At 29.0% G+C, this 20271-nt stretch overlaps 4 protein-coding genes and 1 long non-coding RNA gene across 22 annotated transcripts; 2 read left to right on the top strand and 3 right to left on the bottom strand.

Moving 5' to 3' along the window:
- Window positions 1-64: 64 nt before the first annotated feature.
- LOC108001041 (zinc finger protein 431-like) lies at window positions 65-4552 on the bottom strand. 2 transcript variants are annotated; one of them, XM_017061857.3, is made up of 7 exons: window positions 3848-4552; window positions 3677-3779; window positions 3283-3593; window positions 2843-3211; window positions 2412-2766; window positions 1994-2301; window positions 65-1936 (listed from the first exon to the last, which is right to left on the bottom strand). In XM_017061857.3, exons 1-7 carry the CDS (start codon window positions 4109-4111, stop codon window positions 1385-1387), a joined length of 2262 nt encoding a protein of 753 aa, XP_016917346.1. In that variant the 5' UTR covers window positions 4112-4552; the 3' UTR covers window positions 65-1384. The 2 variants fall into 2 exon arrangements, with proteins under 2 accessions (XP_016917346.1, XP_016917345.1); XM_017061856.3 differs by having other exon boundaries at window positions 3283-3605.
- Window positions 4553-4944: 392 nt separating this feature from the next.
- On the bottom strand, window positions 4945-6459 carry LOC108000964 (thioredoxin domain-containing protein 15). 3 transcript variants are annotated; one of them, XM_028668305.2, is made up of 4 exons: window positions 6161-6459; window positions 5879-6093; window positions 5571-5797; window positions 4945-5465 (listed from the first exon to the last, which is right to left on the bottom strand). In XM_028668305.2, the coding sequence occupies exons 1-4, from the start codon at window positions 6204-6206 to the stop codon at window positions 5111-5113; spliced, it is 843 nt and encodes a 280-aa protein (XP_028524106.1). In that variant the 5' UTR covers window positions 6207-6459; the 3' UTR covers window positions 4945-5110. The 3 variants fall into 3 exon arrangements, with proteins under 3 accessions (XP_028524106.1, XP_016917187.1, XP_016917185.1); XM_017061698.3 differs by having other exon boundaries at window positions 6361-6453; XM_017061696.3 differs by having other exon boundaries at window positions 5879-6081; window positions 6161-6440.
- A 307-nt stretch (window positions 6460-6766) lies between these two features.
- On the top strand, window positions 6767-10368 carry LOC108000968 (uncharacterized). Its single transcript, XM_017061702.3, has 4 exons — window positions 6767-7129; window positions 8579-8826; window positions 9080-9460; window positions 9538-10368. Exons 2-4 carry the CDS (start codon window positions 8587-8589, stop codon window positions 10285-10287), a joined length of 1371 nt encoding a protein of 456 aa, XP_016917191.2. The 5' UTR covers window positions 6767-7129; window positions 8579-8586; the 3' UTR covers window positions 10288-10368.
- Window positions 10369-12107: 1739 nt separating this feature from the next.
- Window positions 12108-19021, top strand: LOC108001031 (RING finger protein 207). Of its 15 annotated transcripts, none has more exons than XM_028668293.2 (10): window positions 12224-12671; window positions 13036-13272; window positions 13429-13671; window positions 14338-14486; window positions 14589-15373; window positions 15753-16100; window positions 16180-16462; window positions 16529-16918; window positions 17659-17927; window positions 18009-19021. In XM_028668293.2, the coding sequence occupies exons 3-10, from the start codon at window positions 13454-13456 to the stop codon at window positions 18231-18233; spliced, it is 2667 nt and encodes an 888-aa protein (XP_028524094.1). In that variant the 5' UTR covers window positions 12224-12671; window positions 13036-13272; window positions 13429-13453; the 3' UTR covers window positions 18234-19021. The 15 variants fall into 15 exon arrangements, with proteins under 15 accessions (XP_016917324.1, XP_061940783.1, XP_061940782.1 ...); XM_062084796.1 differs by having other exon boundaries at window positions 12236-12580; window positions 15756-16100; XM_017061835.3 differs by having other exon boundaries at window positions 12108-12671; window positions 13429-13709; window positions 17659-19021.
- Window positions 12673-13615, bottom strand: LOC133667277 (uncharacterized). The gene is made up of 2 exons (XR_009832613.1): window positions 13389-13615; window positions 12673-13320 (listed from the first exon to the last, which is right to left on the bottom strand). It is a non-coding gene; the product is annotated as an uncharacterized LOC133667277 (long non-coding RNA).
- Window positions 19022-20271: the final 1250 nt, after the last annotated feature.

Consider the following 20271-nt stretch of genomic DNA (forward strand, 5'->3'; position numbering starts at 1 on the left):
TTCTAATAGAGTACTAAAGGCTTAATCATATTTGCAAGAGACTTAATCTAAATGCAACAGATGGTACATTATAACATCAAGAACAAGTTTGTTTATTTAGCACTTTAGTAAAGTTTGAAACATGAGACTTCGGTTAAAAATAATTGGTCAATTGGAAATATTTTTAAAAGAATATTTTTTTTATGAAAAATAATGATGATTTATCATCATTATTAAATAATGATGATTTATATTTTAATTTATAAGCATATTTTATTTGGTGAAAATGTATATGAATACACATGAATTTCATATAAATTTGTATAATTTGTATAATGATGTGCGGTAGCTTTTTTTATCTATATAAATTAATTAGGTTTTGCTTATGTACAAGAATGTACATTTGGCACATTTAAATAAAAATATTTTTGCATAATATTTTACGTAGCTGTGATCTATATATCATATATTTATTATTTATATATATTTTTTATTAGATACTTTATATAATTTGTACTTAGTAGATTATTTTCTAGTCAGTCATAAAATTATCTAAACGATTTTTCATAATTTTTTTTTAATGTACGAAAAATATATAAAAGTTATATTAATAGTACGATTTAATTATGCAAATATTTAATTTCAGTAGTACTAAATGTTATTTTTTTAAGAGATTAAAAATAATTGAAATTATTAATCGTTTATATACTTTTTTACGAATACATCTATATTTTTTATATTATAAATTTTTAACACCATTAGAACTCTTAGAATTAATTCTAATATTAATCTTTGAGAAAGATTTTTGTTAGATTTTTATTTTTTTATAGCTAAAATAAAGTAATATTTTGTAATTCATTTTATTATATTACTATTATCTTATATTACTATTAAATAACTAAGAAAGTAGAAATTAAGAAAGGTATTGAAATTCACAACATAGTTGTAACTAATAATGTAACTCAATTGTTAAAATAGATCATAAATTAAATAATATAGATTTTTTTTACTTTAATATATTAAACAGGCATAATAAAACTATCTCTGATACAATTGCTATTCATATTTCACATATTCTATCCGCACAATACCATTGAGGATATACAAATTTGTAGTGTGTATTATTTGTATTATTTACAAATAATTACAAATAATACAAATATTTGTATATTTGTATTATTTACAAACGAATACTATTCATGTCTAGTCACAGCAGCAATTCACATTAGAATGTCATTTGTTCATAAAAACTAAAATTTTATAACATTTAATGCATGAATACAAATCCTGCTGATAGTCTTGAACACTATGGAAAATAGGGATTCATTCATCATCATCATTTTCCATTACATTAAACAATATTAAACTACAATTTATAACAAACATATGACTAGCTTTTATAGTCTCATTCTGTATCATCAGCTTCTGATGATTGCGCAACGGGTAATGGTGACGGAATAACTAGTTCATCATCTTCAACTTCTTCTTCAGCAAGTAAAAAATCTTCTCCTTCATGAATTTCTTCTTCTCTTGCTGGTTCTGGTGGAGCTAATACGTCTTGACCATGTTGTTTTAAATGATCTTTTAATGCAAATGCTCTACCATAGGATGCACCACAAATATAACAACTGAACTTTAAATTATTATCTTTTTTATGAGTTTGTATATGAGCACGCGCGGCATACAAAGAAGCAAAAGGACGGGAACATTCAGTGCATCGAAATGGTTTAGTGTGACTATTTTTGTGCCCTGCTAATTGAACACGTGTTTTAAAAGTTTTTGGACAATATGGGCATGTGTAAGCACGTTCTTCTCCGTGTGTAAGCAAATGATGATTATATACGGATGAAGCCTTAAATCTTTTACCACAATGTTGGCATCCATATGGCCTGACTCCAGTGTGAGTCCTCATATGTAAAGTCAGACAATAAGATACGCGAAAAGTTTTACCGCAAACCTGAGAGATAGTAGATTATTTTTATAATAGAAATGATATTATTTTTAATATACTTACCTCACATGCATGTGGTTTTTCTCCAGTATGGATGCGTTCATGTTTTACTTTCTCATGAGGTCTTGTAAATCTGCGACCACAGTGTTGACACTGATAAGGCTTTTGATTTTCTGCAGGTTCAGCAGTTGTAGCAGTCTCTGTAGTAGGTGGTGTTGGTGAATGTGGTTGACTTAATTCTGTATGTACTGCAGCATGCATTGCTAAACTGTCAGCAGAATCAAATTTCCTGTTGCATACTGTACAAGTAACAGAATCACCAGAATGTAATGCCATGTGCGCTTCCTTGTATGATTCTGCTAATGTTTTACCTAAATAATTATAAAATTATAATAAATAATATATAATAATATATAAATAAATATAAGTGTATTTTAAAAAAAAATTTAATTAGATTTAAATTTAATTTTCGAAACATTACCGCACTCGGGACATGTGAATGTTGCACTAGGTGTTCCTTCAGGTGCATCAACATGCCTTGCTCTGACTGGTGCGTGCATTCGAGAATGCAAGCGCAAACTTTTATGTGAACAAAATTCTGTACCACAAGTTTCACATATGAAAGTTTTTTGATTCGGATCAGGTTCACCTTCATGTACTTTTGCATGTAATTGTAATGCTTTCGGTGTTGCAAAAGTTTGGTCACAACTATCGCAACGATTATTGCCATGGAGACATGCATGAACTCGAAAGTTTCCTAATTTAGAAAACTGCTGAAGGCACTGATTACATCTATACATTCTCATTGGTGTTGCAGCCAATCTTTTTTCTCGTACCTATAATCAATGTATATGAAAAAATATCAAAATTGATTATAATAAGTAAACAAATAGACACTTGATATTTTCATACTTTCACTCCTTCTACATTAGAAAAAAATTTTTCAATCATTGGTGCTTTAGTAGATTGAAGTGATGTTTGTGCAGGAGTTCTATCCCAGAATCTTTCTATTTGTACTACTTTTCTTGTATATAATCTTCCTTCACTGTCTACACATTCTTCTGTACGAAGAGTATTCATACTTTGCCTTTGTCTATTATTGATTACATTTCCTGATTCTGAAGTTAAGGTGTTAGTTGCAGGTACTGTAGGAATATCATCTAATTGATCAGCTATTTCAAGTAGTACTTCTTGTCCATCATGAAATTGTTTTATATGTTCCACAACAGAATTAAAGCTCATGTCACAACTAGTGCAACTGTAAACTGCTTCTGGTTCAATCTGTAAAAATTACATTTTTTAATTATATAATTTATTTATTCATGTATAAATAATATCTTTATTATTCATACCTCACAAAGTTCTTGTTTAACATGTAAAAGTCCATCTTCATCTAATTCACCTACATCATTTATATGATCCATATTTATCAAAGCACCAGTATCTCCATCAAGAAGTTCTGAACCATCAGGTAAAATAGTAATTACATTTTTATTTCTATTTTTATCATCTGCCTCTGAGGTGGTTGAAATTGCCACTAACTGATCCTGAGATAAAGATTTTTCTTCTGCTTTGCTTGCAATATTAGGAACTTTTTCTGACATCTTAAATTCCAAAGAATTTTGCTCCATGTGTGTCTCTTCAGTTTCCATCTTTTCTACGACTTTAATATCTCCTGATATTTTCATTAGAAATAATAGTCAAACAAACAGAATTAAGATAGATTAAATTAGCATGTTTACACACCATTTTCATCAACTTGTATAGTTTGAGGCCCACCAACTATCATAATTCCAGTGTCATTTACAGTTGCTAGAAAGCTTTGATCTATTCCTTCAACATTTGTATCCTAAAATTAGAATTATCAAGCAAAAACCAAAAAGAATATAAGTACAAAAATTTTCATTGGGTATTAACCATTAACACTTCTGTATCTACTGGTTGAGATTCCTGTTGAACATCCTCCTCAGTATCACGTTTTGATTCAGATGATGCCTCTGATTCAACACTTTGTCCACACCGATCCAAATGTTGAATGAGTGCCATTACTGAGTCAGACCGCTGCGAACAACCAGGACAGTATAGGTTGTCCGTCATGCTTAATAAATGGTACTTTAATGACTGTGGATTGTTAAACGTTTCACCACAGCACATTGGGCAGACAAGATTCAACGAGCCCATTATCTTTTTCGTTTTGGTGCTGATCTCATAGAGGGTCTTTGTTGACCTTAATCTGACCCTCTACTTTTTTTATTAACTTAACTCGATTTTTTTACGTTCGTCTATTTTATTTTTAATTAAAAAACAAAGCCGGTTCCTTGTTAAAAACCTAACCTGATGATGAATCACAAAAATCAGTAAAACTTTTCAAATAGGTCCAGATATAGAACAATGTCATGTTGTTTCTTCGGAAGACTTGGCTTTCCACAAAATATCTATTTAATTGCAATCAATTATATTACATAAAAATAAACGGCATTTCTTTCTTATAATAACAGCGATAACAAAACTCACTAGAGACGAACTTCAGCGCAAACAAATGCCGCACACAACAATCATGAAGTTAGGGATGTGATAAGTGAATCGCGAAGTCGGCCATTACATGCGAGTTTCGGTATATTAACTATCGAAGTCAAATTCAAGCTTTATTATTTACAACATCATAATTGTTTCATTGCAACACAAATTATTATAATCTTATTAGATTTCATCTCTCGAGAGTTTCAAATCATTTATATTATAGTACATACATCAAAACAATTGATAGAAATCGAAAGTGAATTAGATGCTCAATTGACAAAAGGCGCGCGGTATGTTCAGATTTCATTAGAACAAACTTCGCATTTGCAAAACTTCCTTAATTTATAATCCAATAATATATTACTAAAAGATAAAATTATAATATTTACAATATTATTATGGAATATTATGTAATATTGTATAAAATGCAAAATTTGTAATAAGTAATTTTATAAATACTAAAAGAAGGAAAAGAATAACAATTAAATAATATATCATTTTAAATAACATATATTTTACTTATTTATCAAAGTATATATTACATTGTCTTAATTAATAATTACAATATATATTATCACGTAAATCAATAATAATACCATGTGTTTGAATTTCACGCCATGTTTTTGTTACATGGAATAAAAATAGTCTCTTTTTTATGTTTTAATCAACATGCTCATGTTGAGCATTACTTTCACGCCATGTATTTTGAATTAATTCTACAAATTGTTGCCACCATCTACTTTGAGATGTAAAATACAAAGCACATGCAGTAATGAAAATCCATGAAAGGACTAAACAATAATCTGTTCCATTAGAAGGTGTACTAGAAACAGGACCAGAAAAATCCAAGGATGTAACATATAATGATCCATTTGGTTGTAAATTAGTTATTTGTGTTATAAATTTTGCAAAAGTTTCCAATGTATAAACAGTATAATTAAATTTTGCTACAGGTTTCCCATTATGAACAAGCATTAATGTTGGAACTCCAACAATTCCATATTGAGCATTAAAACTGAAAATATGGAAAATTTAAAAAGCATTTAGATTTTTTTAATTATATAAATGTTCATATTCATATTTATTTCATACTTTTGATATTTAATATATTATATCTTACTTTTGATATTTAATAGCATCTAGTGCTACTGCTTTAATATGTGGAAATGAACGTGGCAATGCATTAAAATGTGGCGCAGCTTGACTACTGAATATACTCCATCTGGCATAAAATAATACTATTACACAAGTTCCTGGTAAAAGTCTGCCTTCTTTATCATTTCTACTTTTATTTGATGGTCCAGGTTCTAAGATTAATAATTTCATTAATCTGGTTGCATTAACAATCTGAAATTTATATTTATAATTTTTAATATAATTTTTTTTTATATTTTATATTTAATATTTTCAAATATTTTATTATTTTACTTCTACTGGCCCATAGACTTTATCTGTTAAACAATTGACTTTAGTCACATTAGAAGATGAATTAGTTGCTGTCACATTTGCTTCAATAATTTTATTTTCTTCTTCATACTTTACATCTTCTGAATTAGATTCAGGTTTTTGATCAGAGTTCTTAAATGAGATTACTTCTATCACTTCACATTCGCCCATTCGTCCAAAAACACCTATTACATGAACTACACAAATAAGAGAAATTGAAATTGCCTTATTATCAAATTGCAACGAAAGATATTAATGTCTCACCTAAAACTATGATAAATAAACAGAAGTTCTTTCTAGAAAAAAACATTTTATGTACATAACCTAGAAAACTGCTTATGTGTTTTTATCAGAAATTTGAAAACGATTAAATTCACAAATAACTTGAACGTTTTTAATCTATAACGTATAATATTTAACGAATAATCATAATTGCAGTATAATTCATAATATTATACACATACCAAGTGAATTGATGCATCATTTTTATTTTCATTCTCGATCAAAAAATAATATGAATAGAAATATCATGATCAACTGTTTGAGGTCGCATCAATCGCATATTCTGTAATTCATCTATTATTTCTTAATATGAAGTATAATATATTTTACATATGCATATTATTAATAATTTATTTTAATTATTATATTAATTTTACATACAAATTTAATATCATATTTTACATTATCAAGATTAATATTTTTTTAGTCTATATTATTTTTTAATAAACTCTCAAATCTTAAAAAAATTTTAAGTTCTTTTTAAAATTCGAAAAAGTGAATTTATACAAATATTTTTTTTACAATTAAAAATATATCATCTTATAATATATAATTTCTTTATATATCATATTATGCTTACTATATTATATTATAAATATTAAAATGTGTTATTCTTAAAACATGTTAAAAAAAGTCATATCGTAATCATTAATTCATTGGAAATAATGAAATCAATTAATTTACAATAAATAAATTTTAGAATAAATCTCATACGACCAAAGTTGCTTTCGAACATATTCCACATAAGTACTGCCGGAAGAAAAAAGAAAGAAAGATTTAAGAGTAGGAGTTACCGCGCGTATCTAGCCACTTTCATTGTTATTTGATCTGCCTTACGCTAAAGGTGCAAGCTGAATATTTCCATTTCTCTGAACGAATAACTAGTAATTTTATTTATTTATTACAAAATTTTTCATCATTAAAAAAAGATATAATATCTTCGAATTTTCAGTGAGTACATACAAATATTTTTATTTATATTTCTCACTATTTCTACAATGCACAATGCGCAATTTCTATAATGTTTCAGTTACTATCTTTCATTAAAAATTACTTTCTTTTTTTTTACATTATATTAAAAAAAATTCTTTACTTTCGTATTCAATGTTTTATCTGACATCTAATATATAATTTTTCCAAAAGATAACTAATTTTTATTCAGTTAAAATATTTTAAAATTATTATTAATTATATATTTTCTCAATAAATTTTAAAATTTAAATGAATATTTTATTGTTTTGTTAAATCATTGATTATTCATATAGATAATTATAATATGAATAAATGGAATTTCTAATGTTTTGTCAAAGATATATATAAGAGATGATTTTAAAAAATACGACAAAAGGGAAATAATTGCAAAATCAGCATTGGAGTACCAGTTAACGGAGCGCGGAAACATCAGCGAATGAAATCAACATCGAATCGCGCATTAGCATACAAAAATACCGATGCTGGCCTTATTCACTTTGCCGATCAAGATTCATGTATTCCGTCTAAACAATAAGATTTCGTATTTAGGGCATCGTAAAAAAGTTGCGTGTACTTAAATGAAAGAAATATCTTACTACATTGTATTGTTTCGGTCAATTAGGAAATTGAGAAATTCACTTCAAATAAGATAAAAAATTGTTTATTAATTTAATTATTGTTTTTTATATTAATATCGTACAATATTAGAATAAAATCAATATTCTATACGAAGAATTAATTAGTTAATTGATATTATTAAAATGAGATTTATTTTAATGATTTTAAATTCAATTTTTTTTATTTCAAAGTGGATATTAAATAATAATAATAAAGAATTATTAAGAATATATTATAGTTAATATTCTAGAATATACATACAATTAATTCGATATTTCCTTGGAAGAATTAATAACAATCGAAGAATACAATAGAGATAGTGCAAATTATGCTTCCTGATTTCACTCGATTGTCGCTGAAACGCTGGACGGAAGGAAGACGCATTCATGCTCTGTTTCAGCGACTCGAATTCACTGAGTTTCTACAGGATATACCTACTGAGATTTTAATGATATCGCGACACAAAAATATAATTTTTTGTTTCTTACAAGTTTTGAAAGTGTCATTACAATTGGCTTTATCATGAAATCGTAAAGAATAATAAAACTGACTATTATTTCCCCTATTTATATTAGATTCTTATTATATGTAATTTTCATTTTGATTTTTCTTCTATTTTGATAATCTATAAATAATATCTTATTTATATTGTTCTTTTATAATGATGAAATTTAATCAAATTAAAAATACCATAATAACAAATTCATATTAAAATATTCAATATTAAAATGAGTTTAGAAATTGTTGTACCATTATTGTTATATATTTTATTATAATTATTTTTAGTAGTATGTATTATTTTCTTATCAGTTATAGAGATGGTGTCATTCTGTGAAATATCAGTGATTATGTTGTTGACATTTTCTTCGATTAATTTCATTCATTCGAATATTGGCAATTGGGAAGCCTGTGGTGGAAGATTAGAACGTGCCCTAGATGCACTTCACAAAGACTCGAGTAGACGAAAAGGATTTGAAGAAGAGAAACCAGGAACGTTGTATCAGCAAGAACTTCGTTCTGTACCACTTGAAATGTCTGTCTCCCGGATTGTTGTGAAAGTAATATTTATTGCATGAATTGGATTATATGATCTATATTGTAAATATCAAGATAAATAATATTTATAATAAATCTTGATATTTCTTTCAATTAATGATTAATATATAAATGAAATTCTTACACTTGCACTTTAAAAGAAAATTTTCAAAGATTTTCAAATGAGAAGAATTTTATGTTTATATATATTATTTTTTTTTATAAATTTAATTTAATTTATTTTCATCAATTTAGACATCGTTTTTTATTTTTTAGTTATCACAAGGAGCTAGAAACACGGGAAATTGGGCAAGGGTTGAAAAATGCATCTACGAACCCAACAACAATTCTCTTCAAACTCGAGTCATGTTCAATGATTTATCTGTTTCTGGAATGGTTTCGTTAATACCACGAGATCATCAGTCTCCTGTATCAGCTGAGTCTTGCAGAATGACTTTAAGATTGAGACGTGCAGGTGTCGATTTTTTAACGAGTCCAATCGCTCGTGGCAGAGGGCAAATGCGCATTCGAACGGAATCTAGTTTTTTAGAACCGAGATTTGCTTCTATTTATGCTTATGGTTGCCATCCTACACGTTTAGACAAACAAATTAAGAGACAGGACAAATGGCCTCCGTTTTATCCACCTCGAGATGAAGTAATCCATTTGTATCATTTTTAATTAATTAATTAAATTTTCGACATATCGGGAATGAAACATTTAATATTTTCTAGTATACAATTCTACCTTTAGCATTGAATGATGATTACGAGGCAGCAGAACCACGTCAATTGGTCGGTGTTTCGAAAGAGGTAGACGTTGTCATTCCAAACGAAACTCGTCAATCTCGTTTCGTAAACGCTCCTGTTACAAAATTAGGAATATGGAAGAAAAATGTTTGGCTCACCAAATCTCCATTGCGGAAAAGGCGGGCTCTTGTAAAATCTAATGTTGTTGCGAGTTCTTCGGATGTACATCGCTTTCTAGATTCTTTTAAAAGTAGTCACAAAGCTAATATTCGTTCCATAAGAATACCGAGATCAACGGAGATGATCACTCCTCAAGATTTTGTAACCGCATTGATCAGTAAACGGTCAAAAATCAATGAAACTGGTAATTGTACTGAACATCGAACAGGACAGAACGATCTAATCAATATAACTAAAATTCTTTTAAGAAACTTGGATGACAGCAAATCAAAGACAAATGTCAAGAGAGAAAAAAGTTATCCGATAATGGAAAAAGAGGAATCGAAAGAAACTAGACATTTGTATATTGATGAATCGTTAGACAATATTTTTCCAATTGATCTAGAAAACGATAGTAAAAATTGGCAATCTAAAGAAAACATAGCTAGAGAAATGGAAGATGTTTTTTTAAGAGGTGCCAGTCAGGCTTTGACCAGATATATTGAAAGACAATTGCATCCTGCTATTAAAGAAACACTTATGATTTCTATGGGATATACTATCAGTTATGGATAATGTTTTTCATTAGTTAGTAATAATTTCTTATAATTTAATTTCTCGAAAATTTAAATAAATATTGTAGAAATTTAAATAAAATCTAAATTATTGCTGTAAAATTAATGTCTAATCTTAACAGATGTTTAGTATCGAGAAAAAAAAAAAATATATATATATATATATTTATTTATATATATATTTAATATATATATATTTTATATATACATATTTTTATTTCTCTAGTTCCTAAAAATATGAAGAACTATGAAGAGATAAATATATTTATTATAATAAATAAATATATATAAATTTATTTCTTAAAATTTTAAATATATTTATTTCTTTATATATATAAAATAACTATTAAATAAGTATATAATTAAAATTAAGTAAAATTAAGTAAAAAGATTTATCTCTAAAAATATGACAATTTTTAAGAAATATATAAAAAATTAGTAAATTAGTAAAATAGGTAAAAATCTAGAAAAATGTAATATGCTATCTTTTTATGTTATTATATTTTCTTGATATTTTCTCGATTATGAAGTTAATTAACAATATTATTTGGATAACACATATTTTTTTATATATTTTTTTTTATTTATATATTTTTATATTTTATATATGAAATATTTTTATGTATGTTGTATCAAATTGAAAACATTATCTAAGGAGGATACAATTTTTAGTCGAAAATCAAAAAATTAATAGAATCATAGAATGAAGTTAAAGAGGATTCTCTGATGCCACAAACAAGGAAATAAAATAAAAGAAAAAAAACAGAATAAATAAAAATTGAGGAGTCAACGCCATCTCTAGAGTGTCACAAATAAAACAAATGTAGACAAGGAAAGTGAAAAATAAAAGGATACTGATAGAATAAGTATTGACATTAAGTATTATCTCTAGAATATTAAAAAAAAATATTTTTTTAAAAATATTCGAGAGATGGCGTAAATTTTTTCATATTAATTCATAATATCCTACTTTACTAAAGAAGTATCTTTAGCATCTAAGAGATGGCACTGATATTCAATTTCTATTTTATCTCTATCTTTCTTTCACTATTTGCTGTCCTTTCTATGTGTATTTTATTTGAAGCACTCTGAAGATGGCGCTGATTCTGCAATTTTTATTCTATTGCTATCCTTTTTCCATTATTTTCTTTCTTTGTCTTTATTTATCAGATAACCTCTTTATATATTCTATGTTTCTGTTAATATTCCGCGATTTTTGGCGGCTTATTCTATCCTCCACCAGATAATTCTGATATTACTGTTATTTGTTACTTGTTACTATTATTCGTTATTGATATTTTTATCTAACTAATCAAAAAATATGTGCAAGATCAAAAAAAATTGTGGAATAGTTTTAAATTTATTATGTAATTAACTATATTGATCTGATTTTCAGATTAAATGTTCAAGTTGAAAATAATAATTAAAAACATCAAATAAACAAAAAGAATGAAATAAAATTTCATTATATTATATTATATTTAATTATCAGTCTTGTAAAAAAATAATTTTTTTTCATATTCATTCTAAGAAAAAAATATTAACTATAAACTTTCATTAAATATATTTTACTTATTATTTTTTATATTAATTTATAAGTTAATTTTATGAAATAAAATAAATGAATATTATTCAATAATGAAATTATATCATAAATATATATTTTATGATATAATATCTGTATAATTCATTATTGTTTTATAAAAAAGAAATAAAAAGTTTAATTTTTAAAAGAATTTGCATTTTAAATTCTTAAGTTTTATTTTAGTATTAGTTTTTATTACTTTTTTTTTTATCTTTGAACATTTCATATATCGTTGAAATCGTGATATATTTTATGCATCCCTGATCTAGGGATATTGACGCATAATGACCAACATTTCTATTTTAAAATGATTATTACTAAATGAATCACGATTTTTATTCAAAGTTTCTTTTGAACATTTTTCTGTAATATTCCATAAGAAAAGATTATTAAATTTTTAATAATAGTTAGCCGATATTACGGAATATTTTCTTCAAATACCTATTTAATTATCGGTCATCATACACCAAACTATATCTGAAGCTAGTTACAATATAATAATAGTTGAACGATTCTGTTTCACTATATATGTAAATCCCTGTAAAAGTGCAGAAAACGTGATGGTAGTTGAACCAGGGGTTGAAGTGATGCTCTCACGCATATAGATCGAATATATACATATTATATGCACTCTTATCTGTTAGTGATAGATTAAAAGATTCTCTGAGAATTTATAGAGCATGTGAAAAAAACATTTGAAGTTCTACTTGTAATTTTTATAATATCTTATATTAAATAACATATTATATATTGTTTTATTGTGTTTTGTAACAGGTGTTTATAAATGTTAAGTTTCATAGGTGATAGTGAAAATTTTATCATTTATTAAATTATTATTCAGAATAATGCAATTATCATTATTTTACATTTATAAAAAAAATGATTAAAAATGCTTTATATTTTTAATTTTTATAATATATTTATTTCTATATTTATATCGAATAAATAAGAACAAATAGGTATATTTACAGAAATTTTAATATTTTAATCATTTTTAAATTTTTTTAAATTTTCAAATATAAGTAGATTTTCAAATATATTTTTATAGAAATTATTAAATTTTTTGAAAAATTATAAAGAAAAAGTGAAAAATGCATTGTAAATGAATTTATGTACATACATCATTGCGTCTGCACACTTACGTCATAGCTACCCTGTGTGCAGATCGGTGCAGCCTTACCACGCAGCAGCGTGTGCAGCAGCAGCAGCAGCAGCAGCCTGTCCTCTTTTCTCCGTATACTAGCATCCTTAGTGGAGGGGTGAGATTGGTGGCATTTCAGTGACGTCAGATTCGATCGTCAGGCGCAACTGAGGGTTTGCGCCCATCATACTACGTCAGAATGACGAGCCGATAAACTATCCATCAGGGTTTTCTGCGGCGGGCGGGCCAACGGTCTTAGGGTAAACATTCTTTCCGATCGTTTTAATTAGTTGTACGTTGTTTTTTGTCTGCTTTTATTAAATTGTGATGAATTTATGAATATAAAAAAGAGAAAGGAATGAAGAAAACTACTGACGTGATTGTCGATGAAGTACATTCTGGATTCTCGTTTTTAGGTGGCCGCCGTTGGTTTGGCCGACGATGGCGAACTCGGCGGGGACAACAGTTGACGGTATCGACGTCGGTGAGAATGATGGTACAACAGGAGTAACTGGTGGTGGTCCAAGGAATCCTCTCATCTGCGGCGTCTGTCATGACTATTATAACGAGCCTTGCCTGCTATCCTGCTTTCACACCTTTTGTGCCCGCTGCATTCGTGGCCCTCATCTTGAGGGAAAAGTCTCCTGTCCTATCTGCGGGTAGATAACAACGACTGTTATTGCATGGCGTCCTTAGGGTGGGTGATGATCCCAGGTCTGGCTTAGGTTCGGCTACAATGTGCATGTCATTATATTTCCTAGTTCAATTATATATGTAGATTTAAATCCAAGTATAATGAGGAAATTTGTTATATTTAATTAATTCTTTATAATAATTTTTTACTTTATACAATTTCATTTCAATTTTAGGGATAAAATTATGAAATATTCTAATTTTTTTTTATATTTGTACAATAGAATGTATTAGTTTAATCTCTATTTAAAATTATTTAATTAATCTATTTAATATCATTGAGATATGCATTAAAATCTAGATGTGAATCTATTCTTATCATTTATATTATTTATAGATTATTATTATCTTGTAAATACATACTTGATTTGACAATATCTCTTTATTGTAAAGTATGTGCGATTCTAATTTATTATGCAGAATAAAATTCTTTAATTTTCCATTTTGCTATAATAGTTTTTTCTTTTATATATTATTTTCATTAGAATCCATTTTTATAATCTATAACAATATTCTTATTTTGCAAGACTTAAAATATATATCTTTTTCATTACTATTAAATTTATCTTTAAAAAATTGTAAATTCTTTATTTTCATAAATTTTAAATATATTATTTTATATATGCATATAGGCAACAAACACAACTAAAAGATGGAGCACAACTACCACCGCCCGATCAGCTGATACGTCAGTTAGTTGAATTGGCAAATTCTGAAAATCCACCTTGTGCCAATTGTGATAAGCGTGACAAATCTACTATGTTTTTCTGTACAACATGTGGTACGTTGCAAGTAACATCAAATAATTTATTTTACTATCCTGTGTATTAAGAAGTAGTATCATCCGCTCTAGGAACTTAAAATTATTCTTACATGTATACAGGACAAGCATTGTGTACACACTGTAGGGAGCATACCCACCGAGCAAAGATGTTCTCTACCCATGAGGTGCTGCATATGAGCAAATGCGCCAAGGATACTCAACGCCGCTGCCCTACCCATGGAGAACAATATATAATGTACAGTCAAAGTGCCAAGTGCATGCTCTGCGCCACTTGTTTTCGCGATACTCCTGCAGATGCGAGACTTCATTGCGTTGATATCGAAACTGCCTGGCAACAGGCATCAAAGAAGATGGAACGAGCTGTTAATTCTATCTGCGAACTACAAGCTGGTGTGCGGGATGGAGTATTGGCTTTAAAATCGCAATTGGATGAACTGCGACATAGTTTGGATTCCGAAAAGAGAACATTGAATTCTTTCTGTCAGGGAATGCAAGAAGCTATAACAAAGACACATGGAAGTGCTTTGACGGAGTTACAGCGACAATTTGAAACGAAGGAGAGGATGGTTCGCAGTCAATTGTTATCACTAGGTAGCGCACTACCTGTACTGCAGATGCATTTAATGCTGTGCACCGCCTTCACAAGCGGTGCCACAAAATATCAATTTCTCGAGCTAGCCCATCCAATGTTAGACCGGCTTAGTCGAGTCGCGCAATTAGGATATCCATCAAGGCCACCTTTGCTGACCGCGCATTTGAAGACTAACTATAAGAATGAATTTGCTCGTGCACTGCAACCGTATGTGGGTCAAGCACAGACTCCGAAAGAATCATTATATGATCAAACTCACACGATGACTCAGCAGGATCCGCCAGTGATTCAGGTATCTAGACTCATTTAGCCCGGTCACCTCGATTACAAAATTCCATCTTTACGTTCATATTACAAGTTTCTTTTTCATTGCATTTCTCGCGCACACTTCTGTGTAAGTATTTTTGTTTACAGGATTTTACTCGATATATGATGTGGCTTGTACTTAATCGTATGGTGGTAGTTAGTAGCCAGATTAGAATACAGTCATTCTTGTAGCAAATTGACTGTTCTTGGCAGACGTGAAAACGTTTCGTTTCTTGTTAGTTTCTTAGCCGATGATGTGGTAGTCAGTATCAGACTCTTTATTCAGACCCGTATATATTTATATACACGTCTGATGTGCTAGGAAGGAATGACCGGGCGTTTACGTAAAGCATTTCTTTTCCAAGCAGAGCAGCAAATCTGCTCAGAGGATTCCGACCAAGAGTGGGACCGACGGTGGACCGTTTTCCAATCACTGCCGAACATTTGATACTCAGTTAAAGGAATTGAATCAACAGTTGCTCACAGTGAAGGAACGTTTAGGGGAATTGCATCGCGACGTAGCACTTTTGAGAAGAGCCAACACACCTCCGTTAGGCACTCGTTACGAACAAGTGGCAAGAGATTGTCGGGTATTAGAGCAACAATTAGAGCATTATCAAATGGAACTAGAACGCCTTAGAAACGTGTTTGATGCGCTTTGGGATGAACAGATATGTAGAATTCACATAGAAAAAGAAATATTCCATTCACAGGTATTCTTCAGATTTTATTATTGATAAAAGCAAAAATATCTTCTACAACGTCTTAATATATATCTTTTTTTTTATTTAGATGAATGATATTCTATCATTGAGAAGTCAGGTAAAACAATTGCAGAATCTTGCTCAACAATTAGAACCATTTATAAAATCCTTTGCAACTGGAGTGAGTGCTGGTGAAGTAAGCATGACAGCTTCTGATGTAGCCAGTAATCAGCATTTACAGGCGTTATTGGATCACTTGGCACGGTTACAAATGCAGGAACCACCGCAACCACAAACTCAAGCTCCAACTAAAGATCATCGACATTCGCGCGCTACTGCCACCAGTGCCGATAATGCACTTTACATGAAAGGTACATATATTTTTATAATTATAATGCGTCTTAATTTTAAGAATATATATAAATTTTTTAATTTAGAAACTAAAGAAGTACCGACACGTTGTCGTACTCCTTCCGGTGGTGTCGAAGCTGTTTTGGATTCGAGTGGAAATATCGTTGTCTATGGAACAGCCAAGTCTACAGATCCTAAAAGAGGAGTACTTAGTCAACTGATTGAGAAAGCTAGAAGTAAAGAGGATCGTAAAAAGTCACCAGGGAGAGAGGAGAGTCGCGATCGTAGTCAGAGTCGACGACCAAGAAAATCTCCCGATAGTACAAAACCAAAGACACCGCCTGGTCACTGGTCTGCCAGCAAAGTACGTTCTTTATATCGATCATTGAAGGGTGGCAGCGGAGATAATTCTGCTGAAGGACTTGATCAAGCGGAAAGATGTACGGATTCCCAGCAACCACAGTCGCATACGGCTGGTAAGAACAAATCTGTGAGGATTGTATGTACGACTAAATAGCGTTAGAAAAAAATTTAATGCTTTAATGACTAAAAAATTATGTAGATAGTATTTATAGATTGATGTAAATAAAATTCTGATAAATGTACGCAAAAATTATTGTACTATCGCGTTTAATTTAGGAATGATAAGTGCACTTAAATATTACTTTTAAATTATCATTTAAAATCATATCAGCTAATCAATTAATTAAATTAATGAACAGAAATTTTCAGAATAAACCGGAATAAACCAACGTGCAAAGATTTTGAATATCAATATTGTCATACTTAAAATAATATTAGATAATGGAATACTTAGTAATTTTTTAATGTTATACAGTTCAAGTATTTTTTTTTATTTGGAACTCAAATGAAAAATATTAAAATAATTAATTATATAACATTTAATTAAAATAATTCATAAGCATAAGGTCCAATTAAACCCATCCTTTAATTATCTCTTATATAAACTTTTATAAACTTTTTCAAATTCTTCTATTTAATGAAACAAATATTTTGCATTGGATCTTAATAAAAAATTACATATCTTAGTTTTTTGTTCTAAAAAATATTTTAAATCAAATCAAAATGAATTCTTTATAACATTAATTTCTCTAAAAATATCAACATAATTCATTTCACAAAGGAAAATGATGAGATATATTTGATTTAATTCATCCTGATTCGTTCATTTAAATCATCCATATATTTCTCACAGGCGAAGAAGGAGAATATCAACGAATTTCGGAGGCATCCAGCACTGGAGAGGCAAAAAAACGCGTTCAGGCTCAGGTGCATGCAGTTCCCGACGAACAATCAATTTCTACAGGCAAAGGAACCAAAGTGTATCCGGCCAGTGATTCGGAGGATGTATTCTACGCGGATGAAAAGGCCTCGACAGAAGTGAGGAGACGTCGTCGTGCGAGTTGCGACAGCCTAAGTACCACTGGCTCAGGAAGCAGGCGGTCGAGCATCATTGATGGGACGGTAGGTCAATCCGCGCAGGATCCCAGGAAAACAATGGTTCTTTTGATCGGATCTACACCGAAGTCGTCGTCTCTGGTACAGAAGCAGCGTTCCTGGGAAACATTTCCACGGCCAAAAAGCAAACGCAGCGTAACGACTACTGAGGGTGGAGCTTCGTCCCTTAGCCAATTGAAGAAAACAGATAGTTTCGAGGGACACGAGGAAACGGTGAGGACGCTGGTGGCAGCCGTACAGGAAACGAGATCGCATCTACATCACCGTCATATGCACCATCATCGCCATCATCGGAAGAGCAAGACAAATTAAAACAACCGATTGTTGGTCAATCTTGTTCGAGGAAGATCCGCGATGAAGGTTACAAGGAGCTTTTTTCAAGAGGTATCCAGCCCGGATGGTCAAAGTGCGGAAGTAGATTTTAAGTAGAAAGAAAACTAAATCGAAATAAAAGTATTTATTAGACTGTTTTGGTAGTTTGATTTGCATTTGGCTATCCGGGAGAGTCAATACCCTCCAAAATAATGCCTAGCATACATCGGAGAAAGTACTATCGAAAGACTGTATGTTTACGATAGCACATTATTATTGGTAGGAAAAAATATTGTTATGCAAAATGGTACTATAGAATTTTTTTCCAAATATTTTGAACGTTTTATTAGAGATGTTATAATAATAAAAAAAAAATAGAAAGGGCATTTCGTGTAATGTATATAATATTAAATGAAAATAATTTTACGAATTAGAAATTATTTATCGCTATAAACTGCCATTGATAAAAGCACCTTCGACAAGTGCATATTTTTACTTTTATGAAATATTGTGACTTTTTCGAATTTTATTTTTGGGTTTGGACCAAGAACTGTTTTCAATATTTTTTATATAATCATCTTGTATAATTGCTCGGGTAATTTTTACTCCCATGTATGTCTAGTCAGAGTTGTTTCAGGGTCAACCAGCCTTCAACGTAGAGCAGTCCTCAATTTTTTATTGAATAGTATTTTGATTGCACTTTGAAGCGCCGAAGGTCATAATATCGCTGCCAATAGTAAAATAAAAACAATACGTACATTATGTATACATATATATATATATATATATATATATAAAAAAAATATTGAAATTAATAAATGGTACTCTTGTTGTTGATGCAATCTTTACATGGTGCATAAAACATTCAGAGACTCGAATTAGAATTAGAGAGACATCGATAAATTATATGTGGTATACATGAAGCTAGGATTTAATTAATACTATTATTGGTATTACTACTACTATTACTACTATTACCAATACTACTACTACTATTATTATTATGAAAAAGAATAAAAAGATAAAAAAGAAGATAAAAAAAAAAAGAAATGGAGAAATAATTTTCCATGCTGCTCAAATCGTGCGTTTCCTTTAATTTCACACACTTAGAATTGGATTAGAAAGAATAAATTTTATAAATTGGTCAAAATTGATAAAAATTAGAATTTATATATAATAAATTCAAAATACTTTATACAATATATTCCAAATCTCTATAGTTTAACGACGAACAGATCATCGATTATACATAAGAGATTAAAGTAAAGTACTTTATCTTGATAAGAAAAATAGCCTAATTACAAATGTACTTGTAATTTGTCAAATGCACAAGAATTCACCGTCTATTCCACAATATGCTCTAATTGCATAGGTGCATTAAATGTTTTTACAATTACACATATATGTATAAAATGTTTGAGGTAATTGTATTATGAAAAATATACAGCTTATATTATGAAAAACAAAATTTCTCATGGAAATTAAATAAATCATTTAAAGGATTAAAAAAATATCATGATCTTTGTATAGATCGTGAATTACAATTATAATAGATGTACACGATTAATTATACATGAAAAATGTCAAATTGCTAATAATAGAGAAATATACAAGTTACAAAATATAAAGTTGTTCGATTGTTGGTAAATATTTTAACTGTTATTTAATGCAATGAATTTGCTAACATTTAATTTAATTTTATATATTCTTTTCCTTCATTATTATATCAATTTTTATTATTTAATGATTTAATGAAAGATACATATACAATATATACATTACATTAATGATTATTTTCAAATTATCTTTTTATAATTGATTCATTGAAAAGATGCAGTAAAAATACAATGTATTAGAATTTTATATACACATCAATGTACATATTATAAACATTATAAACATTACACTGAAATATACATTGAATGAAACATAGAATGAAAATAATACGCGTTTTATACGTTTTAGTTGTACGTTTTAGTACGTTTAATATGTTGCTATTTGATGCAGATTTAGTTGTATTAATTTGAATTATATTATT

The sequence above is a fragment of the Apis cerana genome, linkage group LG14 (assembly GCF_029169275.1).
Source record: "Apis cerana isolate GH-2021 linkage group LG14, AcerK_1.0, whole genome shotgun sequence".
NCBI classification, from domain to species: Eukaryota; Metazoa; Arthropoda; class Insecta; order Hymenoptera; family Apidae; genus Apis; species Apis cerana.

Excerpts from the sequence above, each read along its gene's own strand:
- LOC108001041 (XM_017061856.3), bottom strand. The coding sequence starts at position 4,111 with ATGGGCTCGTTGAATCTTGTCTGCCCAATGTGCTGTGGTGAAACGTTT. Across the intron at positions 3,606-3,676 it reads TATACAAGTTGATGAAAATG|GAGATATTAAAGTCGTAGAA; the intron begins GTGTGTAAACAT and ends TGAAAATATCAG. Across the intron at positions 1,937-1,993 it reads AAAAACCACATGCATGTGAG|GTTTGCGGTAAAACTTTTCG; the intron begins GTAAGTATATTA and ends ACTATCTCTCAG.
- LOC108000968 (XM_017061702.3), top strand. The coding sequence starts at position 8,587 with ATGGTGTCATTCTGTGAAATATCAGTGATTATGTTGTTGACATTTTCT. Across the intron at positions 8,827-9,079 it reads TCTCCCGGATTGTTGTGAAA|TTATCACAAGGAGCTAGAAA; the intron begins GTAATATTTATT and ends TTTATTTTTTAG. Across the intron at positions 9,461-9,537 it reads TTTATCCACCTCGAGATGAA|TATACAATTCTACCTTTAGC; the intron begins GTAATCCATTTG and ends AATATTTTCTAG.
- LOC108001031 (XM_062084795.1), top strand. The coding sequence starts at position 13,454 with ATGGCGAACTCGGCGGGGACAACAGTTGACGGTATCGACGTCGGTGAG. Across the intron at positions 16,101-16,179 it reads AAGAAATATTCCATTCACAG|ATGAATGATATTCTATCATT; the intron begins GTATTCTTCAGA and ends TTTTTTATTTAG. Across the intron at positions 16,463-16,528 it reads TAATGCACTTTACATGAAAG|AAACTAAAGAAGTACCGACA; the intron begins GTACATATATTT and ends TTTTTAATTTAG.
- LOC108000964 (XM_028668305.2), bottom strand. The coding sequence starts at position 6,206 with ATGTTTTTTTCTAGAAAGAACTTCTGTTTATTTATCATAGTTTTAG. Across the intron at positions 6,094-6,160 it reads TTTATTTATCATAGTTTTAG|TTCATGTAATAGGTGTTTTT; the intron begins GTGAGACATTAA and ends TTATTTGTGTAG. Across the intron at positions 5,798-5,878 it reads AAGTCTATGGGCCAGTAGAA|ATTGTTAATGCAACCAGATT; the intron begins GTAAAATAATAA and ends TATAAATTTCAG.